General features: G+C 61.4%; 11 protein-coding genes across 11 annotated transcripts; 9 read left to right on the top strand and 2 right to left on the bottom strand.

The window, feature by feature from the left end:
• The first annotated feature begins 619 nt into the window (after positions 1–619).
• Positions 620–1,807, top strand: SPRG_08981 (hypothetical protein). The gene is made up of 3 exons (XM_012348322.1): positions 620–735; positions 777–1,220; positions 1,260–1,807. The coding sequence occupies exons 1-3, from the start codon at positions 646–648 to the stop codon at positions 1,752–1,754; spliced, it is 1,029 nt and encodes a 342-aa protein (XP_012203712.1). The 5' UTR covers positions 620–645; the 3' UTR covers positions 1,755–1,807.
• A 94-nt stretch (positions 1,808–1,901) lies between these two features.
• Positions 1,902–3,263, top strand: SPRG_08980 (hypothetical protein; the record flags this gene model as incomplete). Its single annotated transcript, XM_012348321.1, has 1 exon — positions 1,902–3,263. The coding sequence occupies one exon, from the start codon at positions 1,902–1,904 to the stop codon at positions 3,261–3,263; it is 1,362 nt and encodes a 453-aa protein (XP_012203711.1).
• Positions 3,264–3,384: 121 nt separating this feature from the next.
• Positions 3,385–4,692, top strand: SPRG_08979 (hypothetical protein; the record flags this gene model as incomplete). Its single annotated transcript, XM_012348320.1, has 1 exon — positions 3,385–4,692. The coding sequence occupies one exon, from the start codon at positions 3,385–3,387 to the stop codon at positions 4,690–4,692; it is 1,308 nt and encodes a 435-aa protein (XP_012203710.1).
• A 281-nt stretch (positions 4,693–4,973) lies between these two features.
• On the top strand, positions 4,974–5,855 carry SPRG_08978 (hypothetical protein). Its single transcript, XM_012348319.1, has one exon. It carries the CDS (start codon positions 5,011–5,013, stop codon positions 5,812–5,814), a length of 804 nt encoding a protein of 267 aa, XP_012203709.1. The 5' UTR covers positions 4,974–5,010; the 3' UTR covers positions 5,815–5,855.
• Positions 5,856–7,032: 1,177 nt separating this feature from the next.
• Positions 7,033–8,924, top strand: SPRG_08977 (hypothetical protein; the record flags this gene model as incomplete). Its single annotated transcript, XM_012348318.1, has 9 exons — positions 7,033–7,325; positions 7,371–7,470; positions 7,520–7,685; positions 7,730–7,849; positions 7,895–8,163; positions 8,220–8,405; positions 8,453–8,623; positions 8,668–8,867; positions 8,912–8,924. 9 exons carry the CDS (start codon positions 7,033–7,035, stop codon positions 8,922–8,924), a joined length of 1,518 nt encoding a protein of 505 aa, XP_012203708.1.
• Positions 8,925–9,050: 126 nt separating this feature from the next.
• On the bottom strand, positions 9,051–10,272 carry SPRG_08976 (hypothetical protein). The gene is made up of 4 exons (XM_012348317.1): positions 9,662–10,272; positions 9,465–9,616; positions 9,285–9,419; positions 9,051–9,240 (listed from the first exon to the last, which is right to left on the bottom strand). The coding sequence occupies exons 1-4, from the start codon at positions 10,225–10,227 to the stop codon at positions 9,062–9,064; spliced, it is 1,032 nt and encodes a 343-aa protein (XP_012203707.1). The 5' UTR covers positions 10,228–10,272; the 3' UTR covers positions 9,051–9,061.
• A 407-nt stretch (positions 10,273–10,679) lies between these two features.
• On the top strand, positions 10,680–12,115 carry SPRG_08975 (hypothetical protein). Its single transcript, XM_012348316.1, has 4 exons — positions 10,680–10,742; positions 10,798–10,950; positions 11,005–11,272; positions 11,316–12,115. The coding sequence occupies exons 1-4, from the start codon at positions 10,707–10,709 to the stop codon at positions 12,062–12,064; spliced, it is 1,206 nt and encodes a 401-aa protein (XP_012203706.1). The 5' UTR covers positions 10,680–10,706; the 3' UTR covers positions 12,065–12,115.
• Positions 12,116–12,588: 473 nt separating this feature from the next.
• SPRG_08974 (hypothetical protein) lies at positions 12,589–13,211 on the top strand (the record flags this gene model as incomplete). Its single annotated transcript, XM_012348315.1, has 2 exons — positions 12,589–12,944; positions 12,986–13,211. 2 exons carry the CDS (start codon positions 12,589–12,591, stop codon positions 13,209–13,211), a joined length of 582 nt encoding a protein of 193 aa, XP_012203705.1.
• Positions 13,208–13,832, bottom strand: SPRG_08973 (hypothetical protein). Its single transcript, XM_012348314.1, has one exon. The coding sequence runs from the start codon at positions 13,806–13,808 to the stop codon at positions 13,275–13,277; it is 534 nt and encodes a 177-aa protein (XP_012203704.1). The 5' UTR covers positions 13,809–13,832; the 3' UTR covers positions 13,208–13,274.
• Positions 13,833–14,133: 301 nt separating this feature from the next.
• Positions 14,134–19,242, top strand: SPRG_08972 (hypothetical protein; the record flags this gene model as incomplete). The annotated part of the gene is made up of 2 exons (XM_012348313.1): positions 14,134–15,974; positions 16,257–19,242. The coding sequence occupies 2 exons, from the start codon at positions 14,134–14,136 to the stop codon at positions 19,240–19,242; spliced, it is 4,827 nt and encodes a 1,608-aa protein (XP_012203703.1).
• Positions 19,243–19,676: 434 nt separating this feature from the next.
• Positions 19,677–21,953, top strand: SPRG_08971 (hypothetical protein; the record flags this gene model as incomplete). Its single annotated transcript, XM_012348312.1, has 10 exons — positions 19,677–20,042; positions 20,089–20,183; positions 20,232–20,765; positions 20,814–21,005; positions 21,053–21,189; positions 21,234–21,313; positions 21,363–21,402; positions 21,446–21,607; positions 21,651–21,794; positions 21,847–21,953. 10 exons carry the CDS (start codon positions 19,677–19,679, stop codon positions 21,951–21,953), a joined length of 1,857 nt encoding a protein of 618 aa, XP_012203702.1.
• Between the last annotated feature and the right edge of the window lie 15 nt (positions 21,954–21,968).

The following is a 21,968-nucleotide window of genomic DNA, read 5'->3' as shown; positions in this document are numbered from 1 at the left end:
GTGTCCGACTCAGTCACCTCGCCGCCGCCAACGATACGCGGGAAGCCGACGTGCTCGACTTTGCCGGTAATACGTCGAACACGGAGCTCAAGAAGACGAAGACAGTCAAGTCATCATCGTCTTCCTCCAGTCGCCTCGACCAGCTTCGACGCGAGCGCGCCGAGCGCAAGGCCGTCGGGCAGCGCCGACTCGAGACGCTCCTCCGGCGCTAACGTAGAGCTACTCAATGTAGACATATGAGTGAAAATACTGGGTGATATTGCAATGAATTGATTTGAATCAAATTGCATTTTCGAAACCACGCTATGTGCGCGTAGCCACAACACTGGCATCATTTCAGTGGCCAAAAACACATCTGCCTAGAATTATGAAGGCTCAAAGCGCCACATATTGACTCGCGTTGAATATCTCGATGGATTATGTTGGATAGAACAGCAATTGTTGGCGAGTTTCAAAACAGATACTTGCAGGCCTTTGATTGCCACGCGCGTTGGCATTACAGCCTCTCTAGAGCTAGATAAAGCGCCCCTGAGACTATCACAGCGATTTGAGAAGGTTGCAAAAGTTTCGATTTCGGATCGACAAACCTCACCGTTGGGGTACCTGCCACTGGCACTGTATCCGGCATTGTCCGGATAAAAAGCCATGAAGCGCAAGCGCCATGCAAGCGAGACCGGCGCCGAGACCGTCGTCCGTGCACTCCTCACGCAGGCGGTCGAGGCGCTCGCCAGCAGCGTACGTCTCTGCGCGTACAACTCGCTGCTCACAGTGCGTAGACGCCTGGCTTGGACGCAGCGGCCTTTCTGCCGCTCCGCGTCCACAGCGCGAAGGGCCGCGACCTGCTTCCGACCGACGCCAGCACCGTGGGCACGACCCAGTATTCGAGCGACGTTGCCGTGCGCCTCTTCTATGCCAAGGCGCTAGCGCTGACGCTGCCCGACGTCGCCGATCTCGTGCGCTCGACTGCGATGTCGCTTTTGGAAGGAATGGCATCCAGTGACGTCGTGGCGCTTCGCGTGGACCCCGCGACGTCGCGCGTCGTGTGCTTTACGCGGCAAGCGCAGCCGTCCGTGCTAGATGTCGAGCTGGACCCGAGCATTCGCGTGCTGCACGCGGACGCGGCGATCCTCGTCGTCGACAAACCGCCGAACGTCTGCTCCGTCGACGGCGTCGACCACGCAACGTCGATCCACTCGCTCCTCAAACGCAAGTACCCGCAGGTAGCATTTTTCTCCTGGAGTATTGCTAGACTCGTGTAGGTGCGTATGGTGCACCGACTCGACTACGAGACGTCGGGGCTGCTCGTCGTCGCGCTCACGCGCGAGGCCGCGACGCACCTCAACCGCCAGTTCCGCGAGAAAACCGTGCAGAAGCAGTACCATGCGCTGGTTCACGGCGCCTTGGACCCGGCATCCGGCGACATCCACGCGCGTCTGGGGCCAGACCCGACCCACCGCATCAAGCAAATGGTTGCGGACGACGGCAAGGCCGCCGAAACGCACTACAAGCAACTCTCGTCGTCGGGCGACACGTCGCTCGTGCAGCTCAACCCTGTCACGGGCCGGACGCACCAGCTGCGCGTGCACCTCTGGAGCCGCGGGTGCCCGATCGTCGGCGACTCGCTCTACCACCTGGATGCGAACGGCAGCGACAGGCCCATTGGCCGCCTCCGCCTGCACGCGTCGACGATCACACTGGAGCACCCTGTGTCGGGCGAGCGCGTCACGTACACGAGTCCTTGCCTTTTTAAGTAGCTAATGAATGTATCTCGAAGGCGTCGACGCCTGTCTATGCACGAGGTGTCGCAGCCGTAAATACTAAAACCAAGTATAATACGTGGCGTCTTTGCAGCGTCGCCGTTGGTCACAGCGTGCGCCTATGACGCAACGTCAAAACACGAAATGACCCGATCGGCGCTCGCTGCCCTCGCCTCGGCGGACGTTCTTCAGCACATCGCTGCCTACGTGCGCTGCCCGTACGCCCTCGGCGCCTTCTTACAGCTCGTCCCGTCCGCCGACCTCTCCATCTCTTTTCGGCATCTCGCGCGCTTAGCACAGACGATTGCGCTGCCCCACCTCTGGCCGCGACTTCGAGCCTCGGCGCTAACGTCATCGACCGAAGTATCGCTGGCGGCGACGCTCCTGCAGCACGGGAGCACGACTCTGTGCCTCGACGAATGGCCCAAGGCTGGTGATAGACTCGCAGCGTCCGCGCCCGCTCTCGCCTGCACCTTCCTCGCGTCCATGGCCGACGCTGCGGCGTGGACGGGCGCGCGCCTCGTCGAGTGTGCGCTCATCCTCGCGTCCAGTGACAGCGTCGACGACGTGGCGTCCGTCGCAGCGTGGGTTGTGACGGCGCCACGCTTACGCTGCGTGCAGCTCTCCTATTACAGCGGTCTCGGCCCCATCGAAGAGCGTCTCTCGCAGTCGATCTTTTCGCCCCGCATCGTCGACATCTCGCTGCACAACGTCGGGCCCGACGTGCTCCCGTCGCACTGGATCGCGCGCCTCGTCGACTGGCTCGGAGGCAACCGTGCGACGCGCGTGAGTCTGGCCGAGGTCGTCACTAACGACGGGCCCGATGTGCTCGTCCTCGCCCGTGCTTTGCACACCTGCACCTCGTTGCGGTCGCTCGAGCTCACGCATCTCCCAGAGCTTGCGACTGCGTATCTTGCGGCACCCGTGCCCAGCTCCCTCGTCGAGTTGGCGCTGACGGGCCACGCTCTCCCGAACGGGTGCGCTGCCGCCCTCGTAAGCGCCAACTTGACGCGCCTCAAGCTCCACATCCACGACGCAGCGGACGATATCTTGGCTGCAGTCCTCGCCTCGTGCCCGAGCATGCTGTCGCTGACCTCCATCGACGTTGCCTACGAAGCGTTACATGAGCGTGCACGCGGAGCTCTTGTGCGTACGCTGCCACTCGTCCGAGCGCTGGATGAGCTCAAGCTCGAGTCGCTACATGGCCACGACGTGGCTCTCGCTGCAGCACTTGTGCCCGTGCTGCCGCGCTGCCAGTGCTTGCACCGCGTCGCACTCCGAGGTCTCTGGTGGCCACACTCGACGCCGCCTACCCTTGCAGTGGGCTCCTGCCTACGCTACCTGTGCCTGAAAGGATGCCTGCTTCAGGGCAGCACAGGTAGCATCGGCGCAGTCCGCGTGTGCTGCACGACGACGAACGGGCCGTGCTGGATCGACGGCAACTTCGACGCCTACCACATGGGGACTCTAGATCATTGCACGTCCGAGCGCGCGTCCTTTCTCTAGAGCTCCACGTAAAAACCACGCGCGAATCCTATTTACCACGTTTTTCGCATTTACAAACACCTATATATTGTGTGAGAAGCGTGTGAAATAGATGTGAAATCACGAGTCCTCGATTTCCCAGATGGCACAACGGGTGCTGGCCGAGTCGCCGGAGCTGCTCGCCGCCGTCGCACGCTTCGTGGCCAGCGCCGATGATCTGTCGGCGCTCCTGCGGCTCACAGCTCGCGCGCACCTACCCGCGCCACTGCAAAGCCTCGTCTTGCTCGCTCAGACAGTGCCCATGGCCAGCCTGTGGCCGTCGGTGCGGTGTGCGGCGCTTGTGACACCCGCCGAAGTCGCGCTGGCGACCACAGTCGTCGGGTTCTTTGGCCACTTGCGGCTCGACGTGCAGCCGAGCGATGCTCAGAGGTGTCTTGTAGACGTATCGGAGGCCGTTGCCGTGGACTACGAGGTCGCGGCTTCGGAAGAGGCGCTCTGGCAAGGCGATCGGATCTCGACACTGACACTGCGGCTGGCCACTGGCAGCACACCTGCTCATGTCAACACGGTGGCGCGCTGGATTGCGACGGCACCTCGGCTTGTATGCGTTTGTTTGAGCTTTGAGCACTGGACCGACATGGCGTCGCTGCTCGTCCTCGCCGAGAGCATCAACGCCAACCCTCGGATCCGCACGATTGCGCTTCGAGGGTGCTCGCTCACGGCGGTGCCCGACGCAATGGTCATGTCGCTTGCGCGCTGGGTGCACCGCGGGTACATGACGGGCTTTAGCCTCGGCAACATCCAGCCGCGCGTACCGTTCTTGGCGTCCTCCATCGGCGGCGCCTTGCGTTCCCTCAAGCAGCTACGCACGCTCAACCTCGAGAACGAGAGTGCAATCGCCGCCGCGTATTTCGGCCACCCAACGCCACTACCGCTGCGGCGACTCTCGCTGCGAAGCAAGGCTGGGTTCCAATCATGGGGCATCACGACGAGCCTCCTCAACGGCCACGTGGCGCTTCCGGACCTCCACACCCTCGAGGTCGGGTACGCATGCCTCGAGCCCGCGATGCTTTCAGCGCTGGCAACCGCAGTCCTGCGTCTCCCAGTCCTGGGTGAGCTCGTCCTCACGTGCACGGGGGCCAGAGACCCGAACTTGGCGGAGGCACTTGTCCGCGTCCTTCCGCGCTGCAAGCGCCTGCGCCGACTCGCACTGCGCAATGTTTTATTTGACGACGCGCGCTGGTGGCACGTGGCCGTCGCGTGTCCGTCTCTGCGCTACCTCTGTCTGCGGCACGCGCAATTGGCCAATGACGTCGCGGCGTCCTGGCGCCTCTGCTGTCCGCGCGTCCGCATCTGCTGTGCCACTGCTGCTTGCGATGTCCGGCGCTGCGAGATTCCCGATGTGCTGCCAACCACTGGAGCGATGGATCCCATTGGCGTTGCCTTGTAAAGACGATCATAAAATGAGTTTTACAATTCTACCGTGCCCCCCGTGCGTAGCTCACCGACCTTTGGCTATATGCATAGACCTCGCAGTAGCAACGCCTTCAGAACGGACGAATCAGCTCCTAACTGGAGCGGCATGGCTGTTGGCTCCACGCACTCTTGAGCCAAAAACACGGCACTCTAAGTTCCTATCCCAAACCGGCCACAAGTTGTGTGAGTGTGGAGGCTGCCACGTAAAACTCTCTCATACTATATAGAGTATCGAATTCGGGAGGTCTCTATACCGATTGGCCAGTGCCGGTTCAGTGGTTGGATCATCAGCATGCTGGCGCGGCTACAGATCGCGCGCCGGCCGTGGCTAGTGCGCGGCGCCGCTACGTCGGGCGCCACCAAGCTGCGCCCGGAGCGCTTCGTTGACGTCGCGCGGCTCTTCCAGAGCGAGCAGCAGACACACCGCGAATTCACCAAGATGCCATCGCGCTTCGCCGTGCCAGCTTGCGCGCCGTGGCCGAGCGACGTGCAAGGCACGACGATCAACGTGTCGTTGTACCGCTCGTCTCACAAGCGCGGCCTTCTCAAGCCTGACGTTGTCGCTGCGCTCGACGCCATCGGCTTTGTCTGGGACCTCCGCGAGTTCAATTGGCAGTGGCGCATGCGGGCGTTCAAGACGTACCGCGAGCTGCACGGCCACACCAACGTGCCGCAAGCCTTTAGCGTACCCAGCGACGACTCGCGCTGGCCTGTGCACACGTGGGGACTTGCGCTCGGCGATATCGTGCACAACCTGCGAACAGGCGCCATGGCGATCCGGAAAGACCAGCGCGCGCAGCTGGAGGCGATCGGGTTCGTCTGGGCAGCCAACAAGTACAGCTGGAGCGATACCCTCGACGCGCTCAAAACGTTTCGCGGTCTGCACGGCCACGTGAACGTGCCGCAGATCTTCCAGGTGCCGTCCGAGAACCCCGCGTGGCCGCCACACACGTGGGGTCTCAAGCTCGGGGCCGCCGTCCGCAACTTCCGCATGCGCAAGAACGTGATCGCAAAAGACAAGTGCAGCGACCTCAACGCGATCGGGTTTCTGTGGTCGACACGGCAAAAGTTGGACGAGACACAAATTAAGCACTAAATTCTGGTATGACCATCGTCGCTACACTTCATAAAATTCGCTTGACATTCCTCGTGACGTGCATAACGGCTGCTATCTATATAACAGCCGCGATGGAGTTCCAAGACTTCCCGTCCGATGACGACGTGACGTTCAGTGACGACGAAGACTCGGCACAGGTGCTCGACCTCTTGACACTGATGGCAAACAAGCCGCTTGTCGAGATGGACAGTGCGCCGTCGCCCAAAACAACCGCACCGATCGTCGACGCGACGTTGTTACCTGGGGACGATGCCATCTTTATCACGGTTGAAGCGACCCCTGCGACGGCGCACGAGGCACCTGCAGCTTCCTACAACGGCCAAGAACCCGTCGATGTGGCAACGGATGCCGCGCCCATTTCTCTGCCTTGTACCGAGGGGTGGGATGACAAACAAGCACCACAGCTCGACTCGATTTGCAGTCTCAATGTATTGCTGCTAAGTGGAGGTCTCCAACACACTCAACGGGTATACTAGGTGTACGTGAACGACGACGAGGCTGAAGCACCGACCCCCGTGGTAGCAGTAAAGTGTCGCTGCAAGGCTCATCACTGTTGTTCTAGGCGGACGTTGCGACACGAAAGCACGTCCTTGACATCTACCACCGCCTGCAGCAGGTCCCTGCCTCTGAGTGAAGCCGCCATAAGCTTACAGCGAGCGTAGACGGCCGAGGGCGCGACACCAGCGTCACTGCTAGGAGTGCTTCGGCAAACGCGGGTGTTTCCATACCTCGTGTGCCAAGCAGACTGGGACGGCGCTGCGCTGGAGACGTCCGAGTTGTCACCGAGTCGGCTCTATGACGTCTTGCAGCACTGGTGCGCCGTGAACCATCCCTTTTGTGCTCTCTGCCCCGACCAAGCGCACCGGTACTTGACCCTCGTAGAACCTCCAGAGCTTGATCGTTCGTAGGTGGCGCATCTTGACGTCGCTTCTCATGGGCGGTGCAGATGACGAGGCAACCGCTGCGCTGGCTGCGTGCAAGGTCGGTTGCGCCCACGGAAGTTTGGAGGTTTACCTCTCTTGCAGGCCAAGGCACACGAGTCGTCTTGGTTGCATGCGATGGTGAGCCAGCAACCCCGGCGGCAGCTCTCACCCGAGACACCACCGCGGCCCAGTGCGCGGTACATAGCCCCGAGAAAAACGTCGCGCTAAACTCTGCAATAGATCGTCCAAGCGTCTCGAGGCGTTCGTGACGCGCATGCAAGGCGACATCGCGTCGCGTCGCCAAAAAACCCAAAAAACGCTCGTCGAGAAACAAGCCCAAGCCGCCGCGGTGGCCACCGAGGCGCTTCCACCGCCGCCATCGCTGGCCAAAGGGACGAAGCGGATCCTCAAGCAGAACGGGTGGGACGCCATGTCTCCACGGGCGTGTGTGAACCGACTCCTCGCCGACCACGCGCTGCATCGGCGAGAGCACGACCAGGAGCGCACGCGGCGTGAGACCATCGACTCCGAGACAGGCCAGGCGTTCTTCCGGCCGAAAATCAACAAGTAGCACAGCGTCGCAAAGAGGGTCGTCGGCAACGATGTACCTAGGTCCAACTTGCAGCGCCACGGCGACATCTGCGTCGAGCTGTACGACCAAGCCAAGGCTACGGACGAGAAGCGCGCTGCGCTCCAGAGCCAGCTGCAGCACGTACATCACGCTGGGCTCAAACTTCGTACTACTGATTGCGAGAGCGTAGAAGGCCCAGCAACTGGCGACGCCGCGCATGAACCCAACGTCGCTCAAGGTTTACAAGAAGCGACTGCTTCGTGAAGTCGACGTGCTCTTGAGTCTGGTGCCGGGCGAACGCAGCGACGACGGGACCCTCTCCAGCGACCACCTGTTGCATGTGTTTGGCTACTTTGGTACGAGTCCTCCTTCTGTGTTGTCTGACTGAATCTTGTTGCAGGCGTGCTGCCGCCGACGGTGGCGACGCCAGAAAACACCCTGTGGCAGCACCTCCAAGCGACCGTCACGACGGTGCGTGTGCTCAAAGAGTGGCTCTTCCGCATCGTCCTCGCACCCGCAGGTGTCTTTGGACGCCGTCCACGCAGGATCGATGCTCTTTGAGTAGAGCTGCGGGGCGCGCAAAAGCAGCTGCGCCAGCACTACCTCTCTCGAGACCGCCACGCGAAGCGCACAAGCGACGACGACGCGGCGCCAAAGCACGGCCCATCAGCAGCAGGCACGTACTCGATGCACGGCCACCTCGTGTCGGCCTCCAAACCGGACCCGACGATCGCCCGCCAGCGCGAGCTCGACGCCAAGCTGCAGTGGCTCCGCGACGAGAAGCGAGCGCGCGAGCAGGCCGAGTGCACGTTTGCCCCCGACTTGCCGATTGAGGTTGGATCAGTTCTCCACTACTAGTACGTGACGAGGCGAATATACCGTGGATTCAGGTGCGCCCACCAGATGTCGTTGCCCAACGCCTGTACGAGCAAGGCCTCGAGCAAAGGCGAGAGCGCGACGAGCGCGTCCATGCAGCGCGACTGGCCAAACAAGCGCAGGTCGACCGCGAATGCACGCGCCCCGAGAGCCCAAGTGCTGCCGACCGACTGCAAGCCTTTCTCGCGCTGCCGCCTCCCGTGCGATGCGAATCTGCTTTCCTTTGTACTGAGACGTGGCGATGTAGAAGCCTGTCGATGGCTTTGAGAAGGCCGTGCAGTCGCTGCGCCGCGGCCACGCCGAGCGGGCATGGCGCAAGGCGAGAGGCGACTCGCCCATCGCACTGCACTTGGACGTGACCAAGTTCCGGTCCGAGGACGGCCGCACCACGGTGCCGCAGCCGTTCCACTTGACCTCGGTCCGTATCTCGACCTCATTGGCTTCTACGGACCCGCTGCGTAGACGACACCAAAGGAGGTCCCATCAGCGACCATTCGCCGGCGCCGCCATAGCCAGTGGCAGCGCGAGGCAGCGGCGGCTGTCGAGGATGACGACGACGACCATGTCCGTGTCCAAGTCCACATTTCGCCGACGCTCGTCCACACGCTGGACGTGTACGCTGACAGCGATGTGCCGACTCTCGTGAGCCAAGTGGTCACCGAGTACAACGTACGTCTCTGCTGCTTCTATTGTTATGAGACGAAAGCACGCGGGTGTAGTTGGAGCCGCACCAGGCCGACCGCCTCTTGACATTGCTGTCATCAACCTCCGACGAGAGCGTCCTGGACGACGCGCCGCTGCTGTCGCGGCTAGAGACACTCGACTTTTCCAACATGATGTGTTGTTGTTACGAGACTTAGCTCTCGGCGAGCTCGTGGCCGCAGCGCCGACAGAACTTGGCGTCGTCCTGGTGGAGGTTCATGAACGGCCGGCAGTGGGGCGTCGGGCAGTGCAGGACGCGGAAGCCCATGTCGGTCAGCGACACGGTCGACGGCGTCGCGTTGAGCACGAGGGGGCACGCGATGAGGCCATAGCCTACGTTGTGGTCGATGGGAAAATACTCGGCGGAAGTGCTGGACCTGAGAACATGACGAGCGTCGCAAGCATCTTGCCAGGCACCGTCTGCGGCGTGATGTCGCCGTACCCAACGGTCGTGAGCGTCACCACGGTCCAGTACATGCTCACGGGGATGTTCGAGTAGCCGTGGCGCTCGCCTACGCTGCGTGAGGGTGCGGTTTCTTATGGATCTCATGTGCGACCTTCGATGAGGTACATGGCGCAGCCAATCACGAGGATGATCGTAAACACCGCGCAGAGGAAGACGGCGATGCGGCGCTTGTTGGCGTGGATGTTGTCGGCCAGCGTCGCAGCAGCTTCGAGGAAGCGCGCGAGCTTGAGGATGCGAAACACCCTACCGCTGCGATGATACCAAGGGTGCGGAGAAGGCAGACTGTACCGGAGGATGCGAAAGACGCGAAGCACGGCGAGGTGCACGAGCGGGCGCGCCGTCGGAACAAAGACGACCAAGTACGTCGGGAGGATGGAGACGAGGTCCACGACGCCGAGCGGGCTCTTGGCGTACTCGAGCGGCCGGCGCAAGCAGAGCAGGCGCAAGACGTACTCGACCGAGAAGAGAAGCGTAAAGAGGATCTCGAGAAAGAGCAGCGTGTGGTCGAACGACTCGCGGATGGAGCTGACGCTGTCTAGGACGGCGACCGTGACGCTGACGATCGTTAGCACCATGATGGCGAGGTTGATTCGCTGGCCATGGCGCGTGTTCGTCAAGTAGAGCGTCTCGTATGTGAGCTGCCAGCCTGCGCGCCAGCGCACGTCGTCTCGGCGGCCACTCGCCTTGGGCGACGAGCCAGGCGTGTCCGCGGTCGGGATCATGGGCGGCGGGTCGAGCGGCGCGAGGTGCTTGCGGCGCGTGGGGCTGAGCGGGTTGCTACCCTCGCGGATGCCAAGGATCACCTCCTCGGACGGGCTGTTGGCTTGCACCTCTTCGTACTCCTCGGCCATCATCGTCGCTCGACGCCAATTTCGACCACGTCTGGATCTTGAGCTTCGAACTTCGGCTGTACTTGCACCGTCCAGCTTCGAACTACGACCCCGCACGGGATTGGTCGATGCAGACGATGGAAATTGATTACGCAGGCTCAAAAGTCTCATGAAATGAGACAGAAATAAAATAAACAGACACAAATTATTGTATTTCGGTGCGTGAAATTGGTGTCATACGTCTCCTATAACCAGATCAGAGTTGGGGTGATCGGGTCAGTCGCCGCCGGCGAGGCAGCGCCGGACCTCTCTATTGATGGTATTCTATGGAGAAACAGCAAGTCAAGCGAAGATGCAGCGCGATGAATGCGCCAAGACCAGTATCAGGGCAAAAAAGCCATTGGCTTTTTCAACACTATTTTGGATCTTCGAGCTTTTGACTTCGAACTTCGGTTTGTCGATTTGAAAATTCCAATTCGACGGCGACGACTACGGGTGCGACGATGATGCGCGCTCCGATGCAGCGGCTGAAGGACAAGGTAGACATGGCTCCATGCGGCCAGAGGTCGATGGGCTCATGAAGAAGGTTTGTAGATGAGCATCTGCGAGCGCACGCTCATGAGCCACCACACGCCCGCGGCCACCGTCGTCAAGGCCCTCGCCAACGTCAGCGATACGGTCATGGAGCTGCACGGCCTCGGCCAGCTCGACGTCGCCAAGTGCATCCACGAGTTCAACCTCATCGCGGTACGCCGCTACCAGCGGCGCGTCGTAAGAAGCCGCTCTCATGATGCGAACTAGGACACGGTCTTTCTCCAGCTCGACAATACCAATCCGCAGGTGCTCGCGTCTGTCTGCGAACTCCTCCGGGCCTTGTCCGTGTGTTGCGGCGAGTCGCTGCGACCGACCGCCGACGCGGTCATCATTGACATCCTCGGTCTCTGTGGCCACAGCGCGCGCAACGTTGCGTTCCACGCCAAGGAGTGCCTGGCGCAATGGACGCAGCAGACGTCGTATGCGCTGCTGCCCATCGTGACGATCCCCGACGCGCGCTTCAAGTCGCCCCAAGGTCCGGTCGCCCTGCTGTTCATGTACATGCTCATGCGCTCTAGACTATGTACGGTACGCGTATCACTTTGCGCTGCAAGTGCCCACGATCTGCGACCAGTGGCAGCCGGCTGAGATCGCCCCGTACCACGAAGAGATCTTCCAGCTCCTCTCCGCGTGCATCCTGGACGACAACACGACGATCCGCGTCGGCGGCTTCAAAGCGCTCAGCGGGCTCTTTGAGTTCCAGCGCCACGAGATGAAGATGAGCGCGACGCTGCTCGCCGAGAGCTACTTGGGTGCGATCCCAAAGCACATCATCCACGAAATCGTGCGCGAGCTGCCGCAGTCGCTGCTTGCGCAGACGGTGTCGGCGTACCACGCTCGGCAGTCGCATGCGGCGCCAGCACCCAAGTACCGCCCGCAGGAACTCATGTACCAAACGCCGCGCCGGCAGCAAGCGCCCAAGAGCTTCCAGAGCCGCATGATGCTCGCAAAGGAGTCGCCCGCCATCGCGCCCTCGACGTACTTTGCCCACCGCCGGCCGCTGCAAGAGGCCACGGGGCTCCGCTCGCGCCGGCCCCGCCCACCGCTCTTCGCCTCGACAGACAATACGGCAACAGTCGCCATCACGCGCTGGGATCGGTTCGGCAAGCTTTGTCGCATGGGCGGCCGCGGCTGTCGCTGGCTCGTCGACCAAGTGCTGCCACGCCGCGTCCAGCGCTGGCTCATCTTTTGGATCACGGTCGTCTCGGTGGTCTTTACGCTCGTCTCGGTCGTCTACTGGGTCATGCTAGCGCCCGCCTACGTGTAGTCTTTTGCCAGATAGTACAGACGCCATCTTGGCGAATTATTTAGTCGATTGAAGCATAAACACGCGCGCCAGAGTCAGGAGATGAGGCTCGGGAGCTTCAAGCCGCGTGGGGTTGCACTGCCCTGCTGGACAGCAGTTGCGCATCTCGCATTCCACCGTTGAAGATGCGGCGGTGCGCCCATCTTCTGGCCGCATCTCACAAGACTCCACATACTCCATGGGATCGCGAAAGGTGATCGGAAATCTAGAAGCCTTCTCGACCGTCGCTCAGACGCCGTCGCTCGTAGTACTGTCGGTGGACGTCGCTTGTGGGTAGCAGTCGCAGTGTAGCAGGCGAGGAAGCTACGAGGTTTCTTATTGCTGAGAACGTTGTCGCCGCTTCAATTCTTAGTTGCTCTTCTCGGAGGGAAGGGTGGAATGGGTGTCAATATTTCCGGCACCACTTCCATGCGCACGAGCGATGCAGCTGCTGCGCATCGACAGCGCCAAGGTTGCTCATTCTCCAATTTGCCACACACCGCAACATGCAACTCATCTCGCTCGCCCTCCTCGCTGCCGCCATCGCCGGCGAGACGCCCACATCGGCGCCGACGACGCCAGAGCCGACGACCAAGTCGTACTGCTCGCCCAACATGCTCGTTTGCTACACGAACGCCGGCGTGCCAGGCATGTGCTACAACCCCGCGCACTCTGGCTGCTGCAACGGCGGCGCGTACGTCCTCTGGAACTGGCAGGCGATGCCGCAGTACTGCTGCGTGGACAGCGCCGGCCGCTACAGTGTCGTCGCCGCCTACGGGTGCCCGGCCAACGCGACAACGTCCGCGCCGCCGTCCAACGTCACGACGGTGCCGGCCAACGTCACGACGGTGCCGGGGCGCCCGTCATTACGCTGCCGCCCGTGACCGGTTGCACGCCCGTGAGCGTTCGTGGCGACGCCACGTATTGCATCCAGGGGCCCATCTGCAGCGGCGACGGCCTCTTGCCGGCGGGTATCAAGTGCCCGATGGCCGGCGCCATCGCGTCGGCCGACTGCCACTCGCATCTGCCGAGCTACGTGAGTGGCACCGACTGCGCACTCTCGGTCAACACGACGTGCGCCAAGATCCCGACCGGCGCGTGGGGCTGCGTCCTCCCGTCGTCGTTGTAAGAAACGCGTAATGTATTATGTCTTGTGTCTCGAAGAATCGACTAAGTTAAGAATGCCTGCGCGCTACGCGTGCCCATGGTACAAGAACGAGACGATGCTGTGCGTCAAGTGCAGCGCTGTCTGCAGCGTGCTGCGCCACAGCGGCGCGTCGCGGTGCACGACGCGGTGGGCGGTTGGGCGAAGGTGCTTTGTGGATTGCGCCATCGCGTGCGTCTCTTGCCGCCATTCGTGACGCTTGCGGTGCGCGACGAGGCAGGCGACGCTGGGGCCCATGAGGAGGAAGGCCAAGGCAGGTGGGCCGTCCAAGACGAGCACGACAAGGCCCAAGCACCATCCAAAAAAGCCCCCAAGAATACCACCTAGCAGCAGTAGCAGGATCTCGTGGTAGGTCGACTGCTCGTGGGCCGCGATCTTGGCCTTGGCTCGCCGTGCAACCGCGGTGACCTGGATCCGCTTGGTCTCGGAGAGCTCGAGGCGCCGCTCCATTGTGCGCACGCGCGCCTTGTAGGCCTCGACCTCCGACCGCAGCTCCTGTACGATGAGCTTGGCGACGTCCCGCTGCGCCATGAGCTCCTCTTCCATGAGCGTGGTGTCCATGGCCAGTTGCCGAATCCCAAGCGCTTGTTCGGAATTCGCGAAAAGGTCGGATCCTGGCCGAGATTCCGAGCGCGCCAATCATATGCCAGCATTTGCGTCGAAGAAGACGAAACTTCGATCGAAGCCAGCTGGCCACATACAAAACAAGTGTGTTTACAAGACAGCCAAAAGCCGACCCGGTATGCACCAACTTCAACGTCTCCGGACGTACCTACGGACTCGAGTCCCTAGCGATTCGGAGGAGATTCCCTAGTCCCTAGTTGCCGTTATGGTTACAAACACGGACAAATATGTAACTGCAGATCACAGTTTTACCTTTCCCGCGATGCTCATCGGGCTCACCTTTCTGACCACCTTCATTGGCGCGAGCGTCTGGTACATCGTGATCGTGGCGCCAACGCTAGCCAACGATCACTTTTGGTCCGGCTTGGAGACCTCGACGGCGCAGGCGTACTTGCTCGACGTCTACCGCACACACCTCACCATGACGGCGTCTGCGACACTGGACCTTGCAGCGCCATCCCAAGCTATCTTGAAGCCCTACGGCCTGTCGTCCACATCCGGGTATGTCAAGCCCACCTACCCGCGCGCCTTGGCACTTGCCCGCTACGACTCGGTGGAGGGCGCTGTCGAGCATCTACGCACCCTCGGCGCGTACCTCTCGACCATGTTTTGCTGGGTCGACTTTGGCCGGCGCTGGGAGGTGGGGCACACGGCCGCTCGCCAAGCGCGCTGTGACGCGATGCGCCGAGCGAACGGCGCCGTGTATATCGAGGCGTACTTGCGCAACGTCGACGCGTGGGCTACGATCGACTTGAGCCTCGCCGTTGCGAACGCGGTTGTCGCGCAGCCGCAAGGCGCTGCGTGGTGGGCAAACGTCTTAGCCCCGATGTTGTCGATCGCTGGCGAGGCAGCCTATTGGCACACGTGGCAAATATCAAGCTTTCAAGCGCAGTGGTCCAACGACTATCAACTTGGGCTCGTCGAAACCATCGCCGTGCGCAACATGCTCGGGTGGGACCAAGCGCTGACACTGTCGGCGATCTCGTTCGCAGATCGCAGCGCGCTCGGCACGTCGCTCTTCCTCAACCCGTCTTTCTCGTACGACCTCTGGATTGCGCAGGCCAAGTTTGGCGCCAACCTAAACGCCAGCATCGTACGCAACGCCCCCAATTACATGGGCGACGGCGAGCTGCAACTGTACACGGGCGTCTACCTCGCGACGCCTGCGAGCGTCATCGTGCACGAGTGCCTCGGCCCGCTCACTGCCGTCGATTTGTATCTCGTCGCTCCACCAAGCGCCCTCGTGACGGCCCTCCGAGCCGTCGAAGCTGCCATCGTCGTCGCACTACAAGATAACGGTGACCTTCTCGCTGCATATGCCTCGCTGCCGTCGCCGACGCTCGACCCGGCACCTCGCGCATGGTCGTCCAGCGACTTGGTCTTTTACGGTGGCAGTCCCCTGTGCTTGTACCACCCTGGCACCACCCGCGTCTCGCAGTCGTTTGCGTTTGATGACACGTGCAACGCCGTCGTGCAAAGTCAGATGGCAGTCCACCCCATGGCCGCGATGGTGGCGTCCTTGGCCTCCGACGGGGCAGACGACCCGTGCACCCTTTGCAGCGCTAAGACGCGAGCCGCCTGCAGCTCCCTTCGAGCAGCGACGGCTGACATCCTCCGCAACATCTCTCTCCTTGACAAGAGAATGGCGCTTGCGTCGACGGCGCGGGCCGTTCTCGAAAGCATTGAGCTCGTGCAGTTGGCGATGACATGGTCGCAAACGCCGATTCTGCTGCGCCAGGCGATTCTGGGCGACGGGGGTTGGAACTACTTTGGCTGGATTGCGCTCATGGACTGGGTGTACGGCGACCGCGAGGTCGTTTCGTTCCAAGGCGACGTCGCGACGGTCAACATAATCTCCGAGACCTTGCCGTCCGTCGTCGTCACCGCAACTGCGCTTGAAGTTCCCAAAAGCACAAGTCTGTGCCTCTACGCAAACCTCGTAACCTCCACAAGCCTCCTCGTGATCGTTGCCGTCCTCGCGGCCGCAGATCGACAGAGCTGCAACCACTTGGTCTTCTTCTGCCGTGTCGCTGGACCGGTCTGGGTCGGACGGCCACTGCTGCTCTTACGCGCCCTGCCCGCCATCGCCGCGCTTTGCACCGTGTCGCTAACCTTTCACGGGGACAGTCGTCTGTGTCGGTTCAACCACACACCTCGGTCTCTCCTGCACACGTGCGTCCTTGCGCTCGAAGCGACGTGGATCACGACTGTCGTTAACGATATCTTGCTCGTTGCGACCACCCGCCGCGCTAGACGCGCCGCCGTTGTGAGTGGCGTGCTCGCTTGGTTAGGCCTTGTGGTTTTCGATGTCACAGCGCCGCTGCTAGCTCACTCGACCGTAGAGAGAGCGTGTAGAAGCAAAGATGGCGTGCTGCACTGCTCCAGCGGCATTGTTTCGGTTGGCTCTCTGGATCGCGCCTACTGGATGATGGCTCTTATGGCGCTGGCGTTGCTGTTCGCGTACGTCTGTGTGCCCCCAGAGCGCGCGCTTCGCGAGACGCCCAAGGACGCACATTTTGTGCCGGCGAGCGCCATCGCGTACGTGGCGCCTTCGCGGGAAAGCTGGCACATCGACCACGCAACCGCCGTCATGAGCGGCTTCTTCCGGTGCCATATTGGTGCGAAGGCATACTTGCTCGACGTGAAGCTGTGGCGACTCTTCACAATAGAGCTTGGCCCCCGCGTTGACCCCATTATGGCCCTCGACGCCCCCCCACACCTCGTTGCTGTCGGTCACCAACCGTGGCGTGCGCGCGGCAAAGTCTGCGCTGGGCTTGTGTACGTCACGTTTTCGGCCGTGGGTAGCATCTCGTACCTCCAGCTCTCGACCGTCAACTTGGGCAACGACATGTACTGGGCAACGTTCAACACGTCTGGCATGCACACGTTTGTCGCCAACTGGTTCCACCGAGAGGTCACCGCTGAGCATGACGGTGTGCGCCTGGACACACCCGAATTCGCCGACACCTTGCACGACTATGCGTCGCCCGACGCGCTCATTCAGTACTCGCCCTTGCGAGCCCGGGCCATCCAGTCCGAGAGCGGGCTGGATCTACCGATGATGCTGCAGGGTCTGCGCCAAATGGACGGATGCAATGCGCCTTGGATCGCGACCATGTACTGCTGGGTGGACTTTGATCAAGCGCTCGAGATGGCGTCGTCGTCCCGTCGGCAGGCGCGCTGCCGCAATCAGTACGCGAATAACGGCGCCGTGTACCTGGAGGCGGTGCTGCGCAATATCGATGTCACTGCGTTCTTCGTGTGCTGGGGCGACTCGTTCGAGGTCGGCGTTGCATCCGCTGTCCGCGTCTTGCGCCCGTCGTGGCTGTTGTCGTTGCCAATGACCCCGATTCCAGTCGCGGAAGAAATCTTGCTCTGGCGCACGCACAACATTGCGTCCTACACGACGCAGTGGCAAAACTACAAGTCCATCGGACTCGACGCGAGCTTCTCCGTCACCAACGCCCTCGGCGTCTCGTACGACTTTGGCATCGAAGCCCACAACGGCGCGTTCACGGTCGAAGCGTCAACGTCGTGGAGCTTTTATTGGACGTTTGCGAGCGATCTCTGGGCCGTCGCCAACAATGCGTCGGGTGTTGGCGGCCTCTCGCTCGTGCGGCAGAGTCCCCACTTTGCCTTTGCCAATCAATCGGCGCACGCCATGTACATGCACAACGGCACATTGCCGTCGCCGCTCAGCACCGGCGCGTCGATCGTCGCTGCCAATATCGGACCGTTTGGCGCGATTGACATCCGCCACGTGGCACCACCGGCCGCCCTGCGTCGGTTCGTACATCACATCACGCATGCGAGCGCGGAGGCACTGGCCACTCGAAGGGACACACGCGACGCGTACGCGTCCTTGGCGCTCCTGGCGCAGCTGACGCCGATACCGACCTCGATCAACAAAACGCTGTACATGGGCGCCGGCGCCAGTGTCCTGTGTCATAAAGTGCTCGGTGTGTTCAACTATTCGGTCTCGATGGCGCAGTTCCTCGGATCCGACGCGCTCTGCAGCCGCTTGCAGGGCGAGTGGCTCTACCCGACAAAGCACCAAGCGCTCGTGGCCTCGATCGCGTCAGGCATCGCGCTCGCACCACAGCCAAACGCGCGCCTGGCTTGCAGCACCGAAGCTCTGGATCCAAAGGGCTGCGTCGACTTTACGACCAACGTGGCGGCGCTGGCGTCGACGCTCTTCTCAGCCGCGTCGCTGGCGGGATACCGTCGCGAGGCCATTGAGCTGGAGGCCAACGCTCTGCGCGTCGGGTACACTCAGTTCCTCTATCGCAGCGACGACGCGACGTACGAGCTGTTCTTCCAGCCGCTTTTCGAGGAGCCTGGCGTGCACTTTGTCAGCTGGACCATGCTGTACGACTGGGCCGTCGACACGCGGGAGGTGCTCGCTTTCGACGGCGATATGGCGTCGTTCGCCGTCCTCTCGACGACATCGCCCGTCGTGTCGATGGCCGCCAACACGATCGAGATGCCGCTCAACGTCGTCCTCTTCTTGCGGACGCTGTGCCAGTACGTCTCGGGCGTCCTTGCCGGCATCGCGCTCGTCGCGGTCGGATACGCTATTTTGAATGCTTTCACGACCGAGGGCCATAACCTTTTCCTGCTCAACCGTGTCGCGGGCGCCGTCTGGGTAGGCCGCCCGCTGCTCTGCGTGCGCAGCTTGACGGCGCTCTGCATTCTGAGCACGGCGACGCTGCAATTGGAGCGCGCGGATTTTGTGACGATCGCGACGACGACGCGTCAGGATGTGAGCATGACGCTTCTATCTCTGTCAAAGGTCCTGGCCGCGAGCGAGCTCGGCTGGCTCGTCTACGTGCTCGAAGACGTCGCCATGATCTACACGCGGGAGTACGCGACGCGGTACACGACCAAGACGGCGCTGCTGACGTGGTGCGTGGCCTCGATCCTGAGCTTTGCGAGCCCTGTCGAGCACAGCGTGCGCCTCCAGCCATCCTGCAGCGTGGTCGAAATGGACTTTTCGCTCGCCTGTCGCCACGGCGACGTCGCCATCGGCTCGCAGCGGCGGCTGCTCGTGCTCTTGGCAATCGCCGTTGGCATCTCGAGCGCGTGTTTTGCTATTGCCCGCCTCTGCGGCGCCCGCGCCAAGCTCGTCGACGCCAACGAGTCGCACTTGACGTCGTGTGGCGCCAAGTACCTCTTCGCGTCGACCCGCTGGGTCCACAACCACGTGCTGCACCTCGACTACGCCTCGGCCGCGCTCACGGGTCTCCTCGCGTGGCCGATGGGCGATGCGCTGGTCGTGGTGTTTGACGTCAAGACGTGGCGGACGCTCACGTTCGAGCGGACGCGCGGGGCGTCGCACGCGCTCGTCCGCGCCATCCCGCTGCGCACGTAAATACAGGTGATGGGCATGGAAAAGGTCAGATAAATGCTGAATACCAAATATGGCGAATCATATGCTCTGTGTGGCCTCGAAGACACTGAAACTTCGATCGAAGAAAACGTTTTCAATACAAACATACCGATTAATAGCCAGCCATAATCTGACTCCAAGCGGCTTCAACAAGGCAGGCACCGAGAGAGACATCGCTGCTGTCTGCGGCAGCTTTCCGTAGGTGCTGCCAACAGGCACGTGGACCAACGGTGTGTGTGCGATATATAGGTTAAAGGGCCCACCTCGCCAAGTGTGGGGCAACGAGTGAGGTTGACGTCGCTGTCGAAAGGCTCTAGTCTCTCGATGGGAGTAAAAACTTGCGTCGACCAAGTTCTTATCGTTGAGAAACCGCTGGCCGACCCGGACAGTTCACGATTGCGAGCTTCCGTTTCGCGATGAGTGTTCGTCAGCGCGACTCGACCGACAAGCGGGCGTCCGTCGTCGACATCGCGGCGCTGCCCATGATCCCGAGTGACGGCGACATGCTTCCGCCGCTCGAGAAGCAGCCGTCGATGCGCGCGCTCCTCACGCCGCGCCACATTGTGCGCGAGGCGATGAGCGACAGGCCGGATCTGTCGGTTGCCGCCGACGACGACAAGGACACGCCCGCCCACTGGAGCGTGATCCTGCCCGACTCGCGCTTCCGGCGTCTGTGGGACCCACTGCAGCTCGTCCTGCTCATGTACGCCTGTGTGTTTTCGCCGTACCTAACATGCTTCCGGCTCGTGCCCCTCGAAGGCTACGTGGCCTACTACAACCTCGTATACTTCCACTTGGTATCCGCTCGAGTTGAAAGACGATGTGTAGACCGCCGCCGATCTGCGCGCCAACGAGCAATTCATTCACACGCTTGATGGCGTTGTCAACACCCTCTACGGCCTCGATCTGCTCTTGAGTTTCCGGTAGGCGCGGTAGTGCATGCGAGCAATCAGATCGGAGTGGCCGTGTAGCTTTGCCTTTGTCGATGCCAAGTCGGGCAACATCGTCAAGCGGCCCGAGCGCATCGCGGCGCACTACGTGCACGGGTGGTTTGTGTTTGATTTGCTCGTGACGATCCCGTGGGACCAAGTCGTCGGCGTCTCCACGGCCAAGGACGCCATCATCCTCGAGCTCATTCGCATCTTTCGCCTCGCGCGCCTCACCAAGATCCTGCGCCTCATCAAGGTACGCACGTCGGTGTCGATATACACTCTTATGGCGGCGCAGTATGGACAGATTGTCGAGTTCCTTGAAGACCAGACGCCCATGAGCCGCAACATGGTCGTCACCCTCGAGCTCCTCTCGACGATCTGCCTCGTCGCCCACTACACAGCCTGCGGCTTTTACATGGCGGCGCGGCTCAACGCAACGTACATTGAGAACTCGTGGCTCGCGACGCTCAACCTGCTGAACGCGTCGCCGTTCGACTTGTACATCGTGTCGCTGTACTGGGCCTTTACGCTCATGACCACGGTCGGCTTTGGCGACATCTACCCCGTCACCACGTACCTCTTCTTGCTACACAAACTGCGTGAGAAATCCTGTTTGATCAGGCAAGAACGCGTGTTTACGATCGGCGCCATGGTCATCTCGGCGGGCACGTACGCCTACGTCATTGCCTCCATGTCCTCGATCGTTGCGTCCATGAACGTGACGCAGTCGCGCTACTACGAGCGCCTCAACGAGGTCAACGCGTACATGAAGGCGCGGGACCTCCCCGCGTCGCTCCAATTGCGCACCCGCAAGTACGACCCAATATATGCTAAAGCCGGGGAAACGAACCGCGAGGTAGGTATTATCGGTACTTTTTACAGCGCAAGACGGTCTACAACGAAGCAAGCATCCTCGAGGACCTACCGACCAACCTCAAAAGCGAGGTCACCGAGCACTACATCAAGGTGACGATCCGAGACGTCGCCTTCTTCCACGGTACGACCGCTGCTGTGGCAGGAAGGTAAAAAAACGGTGTTTAGACCTCCCCCATGGTTTTACGACCGAGATTGCAATGCATCTCAAGCCGACGTTCTTCCCGCCCAACTCGCTTGTTCTCAGCGTACGAACTATCGTCGCCGTCGTCGTGAGGGTATCGGTGGTGGCTGTAGATGGGCGACGCTGCGGGCGAGATGTTTATCGTCTCCAAAGGTCCCATCACGCGACCAAGTTCTGCAACTAAGATCTTGCGCAGGGATCCTGCACGTGGCCTTGCTCCACCCAGAGACGCAGCAAGAGTTTGGGATCGCGTACCTCTACGACGGCGACCACTTTGGCGAAATGGCGCTGCTCCTCGAAGAGCAGGCGAAGAAGCGGTCGGCCAACATTCGATCCAAAACCTACTGCGAGCTCCACGGTACACGGTTGCAATTGGTGTATAAAATGCTCATGACGACCAGGCCTCGAGTACACGAGCCTCCAGCTCGGGCTCTCGCGGTACCCGACGGTGCTCGACAAGCTCATGGGCATGGCCGTGTCGCGCCAGATCCTCCTCAACAACCTCCAGAAGACCAAGGTGGCCAACATGGTCTTCGCCATGCAGAGTCGGTCTTGCGAGCGTGTCGTATGGGAGATCTTATGGTACCAATCTGCTAGAAAAAGTCTCGGACCGCAAGTTTCAGCGCATGGCGGCCGAGACGCAGAGCCGCCTGGTGGGCAAGGTCTTCTCGCGAGTCTCGCGCGCGTCCAAGGGTTGCTACTAGCGCGCCATTAAACGA

Source organism: Saprolegnia parasitica (genome assembly GCF_000151545.1).
Source record: "Saprolegnia parasitica CBS 223.65 unplaced genomic scaffold supercont2.42, whole genome shotgun sequence".
In the NCBI taxonomy this organism is placed as follows: domain Eukaryota; phylum Oomycota; class Saprolegniomycetes; order Saprolegniales; family Saprolegniaceae; genus Saprolegnia; species Saprolegnia parasitica.
This window is presented reverse-complemented; position numbering and strand designations above follow the sequence as displayed.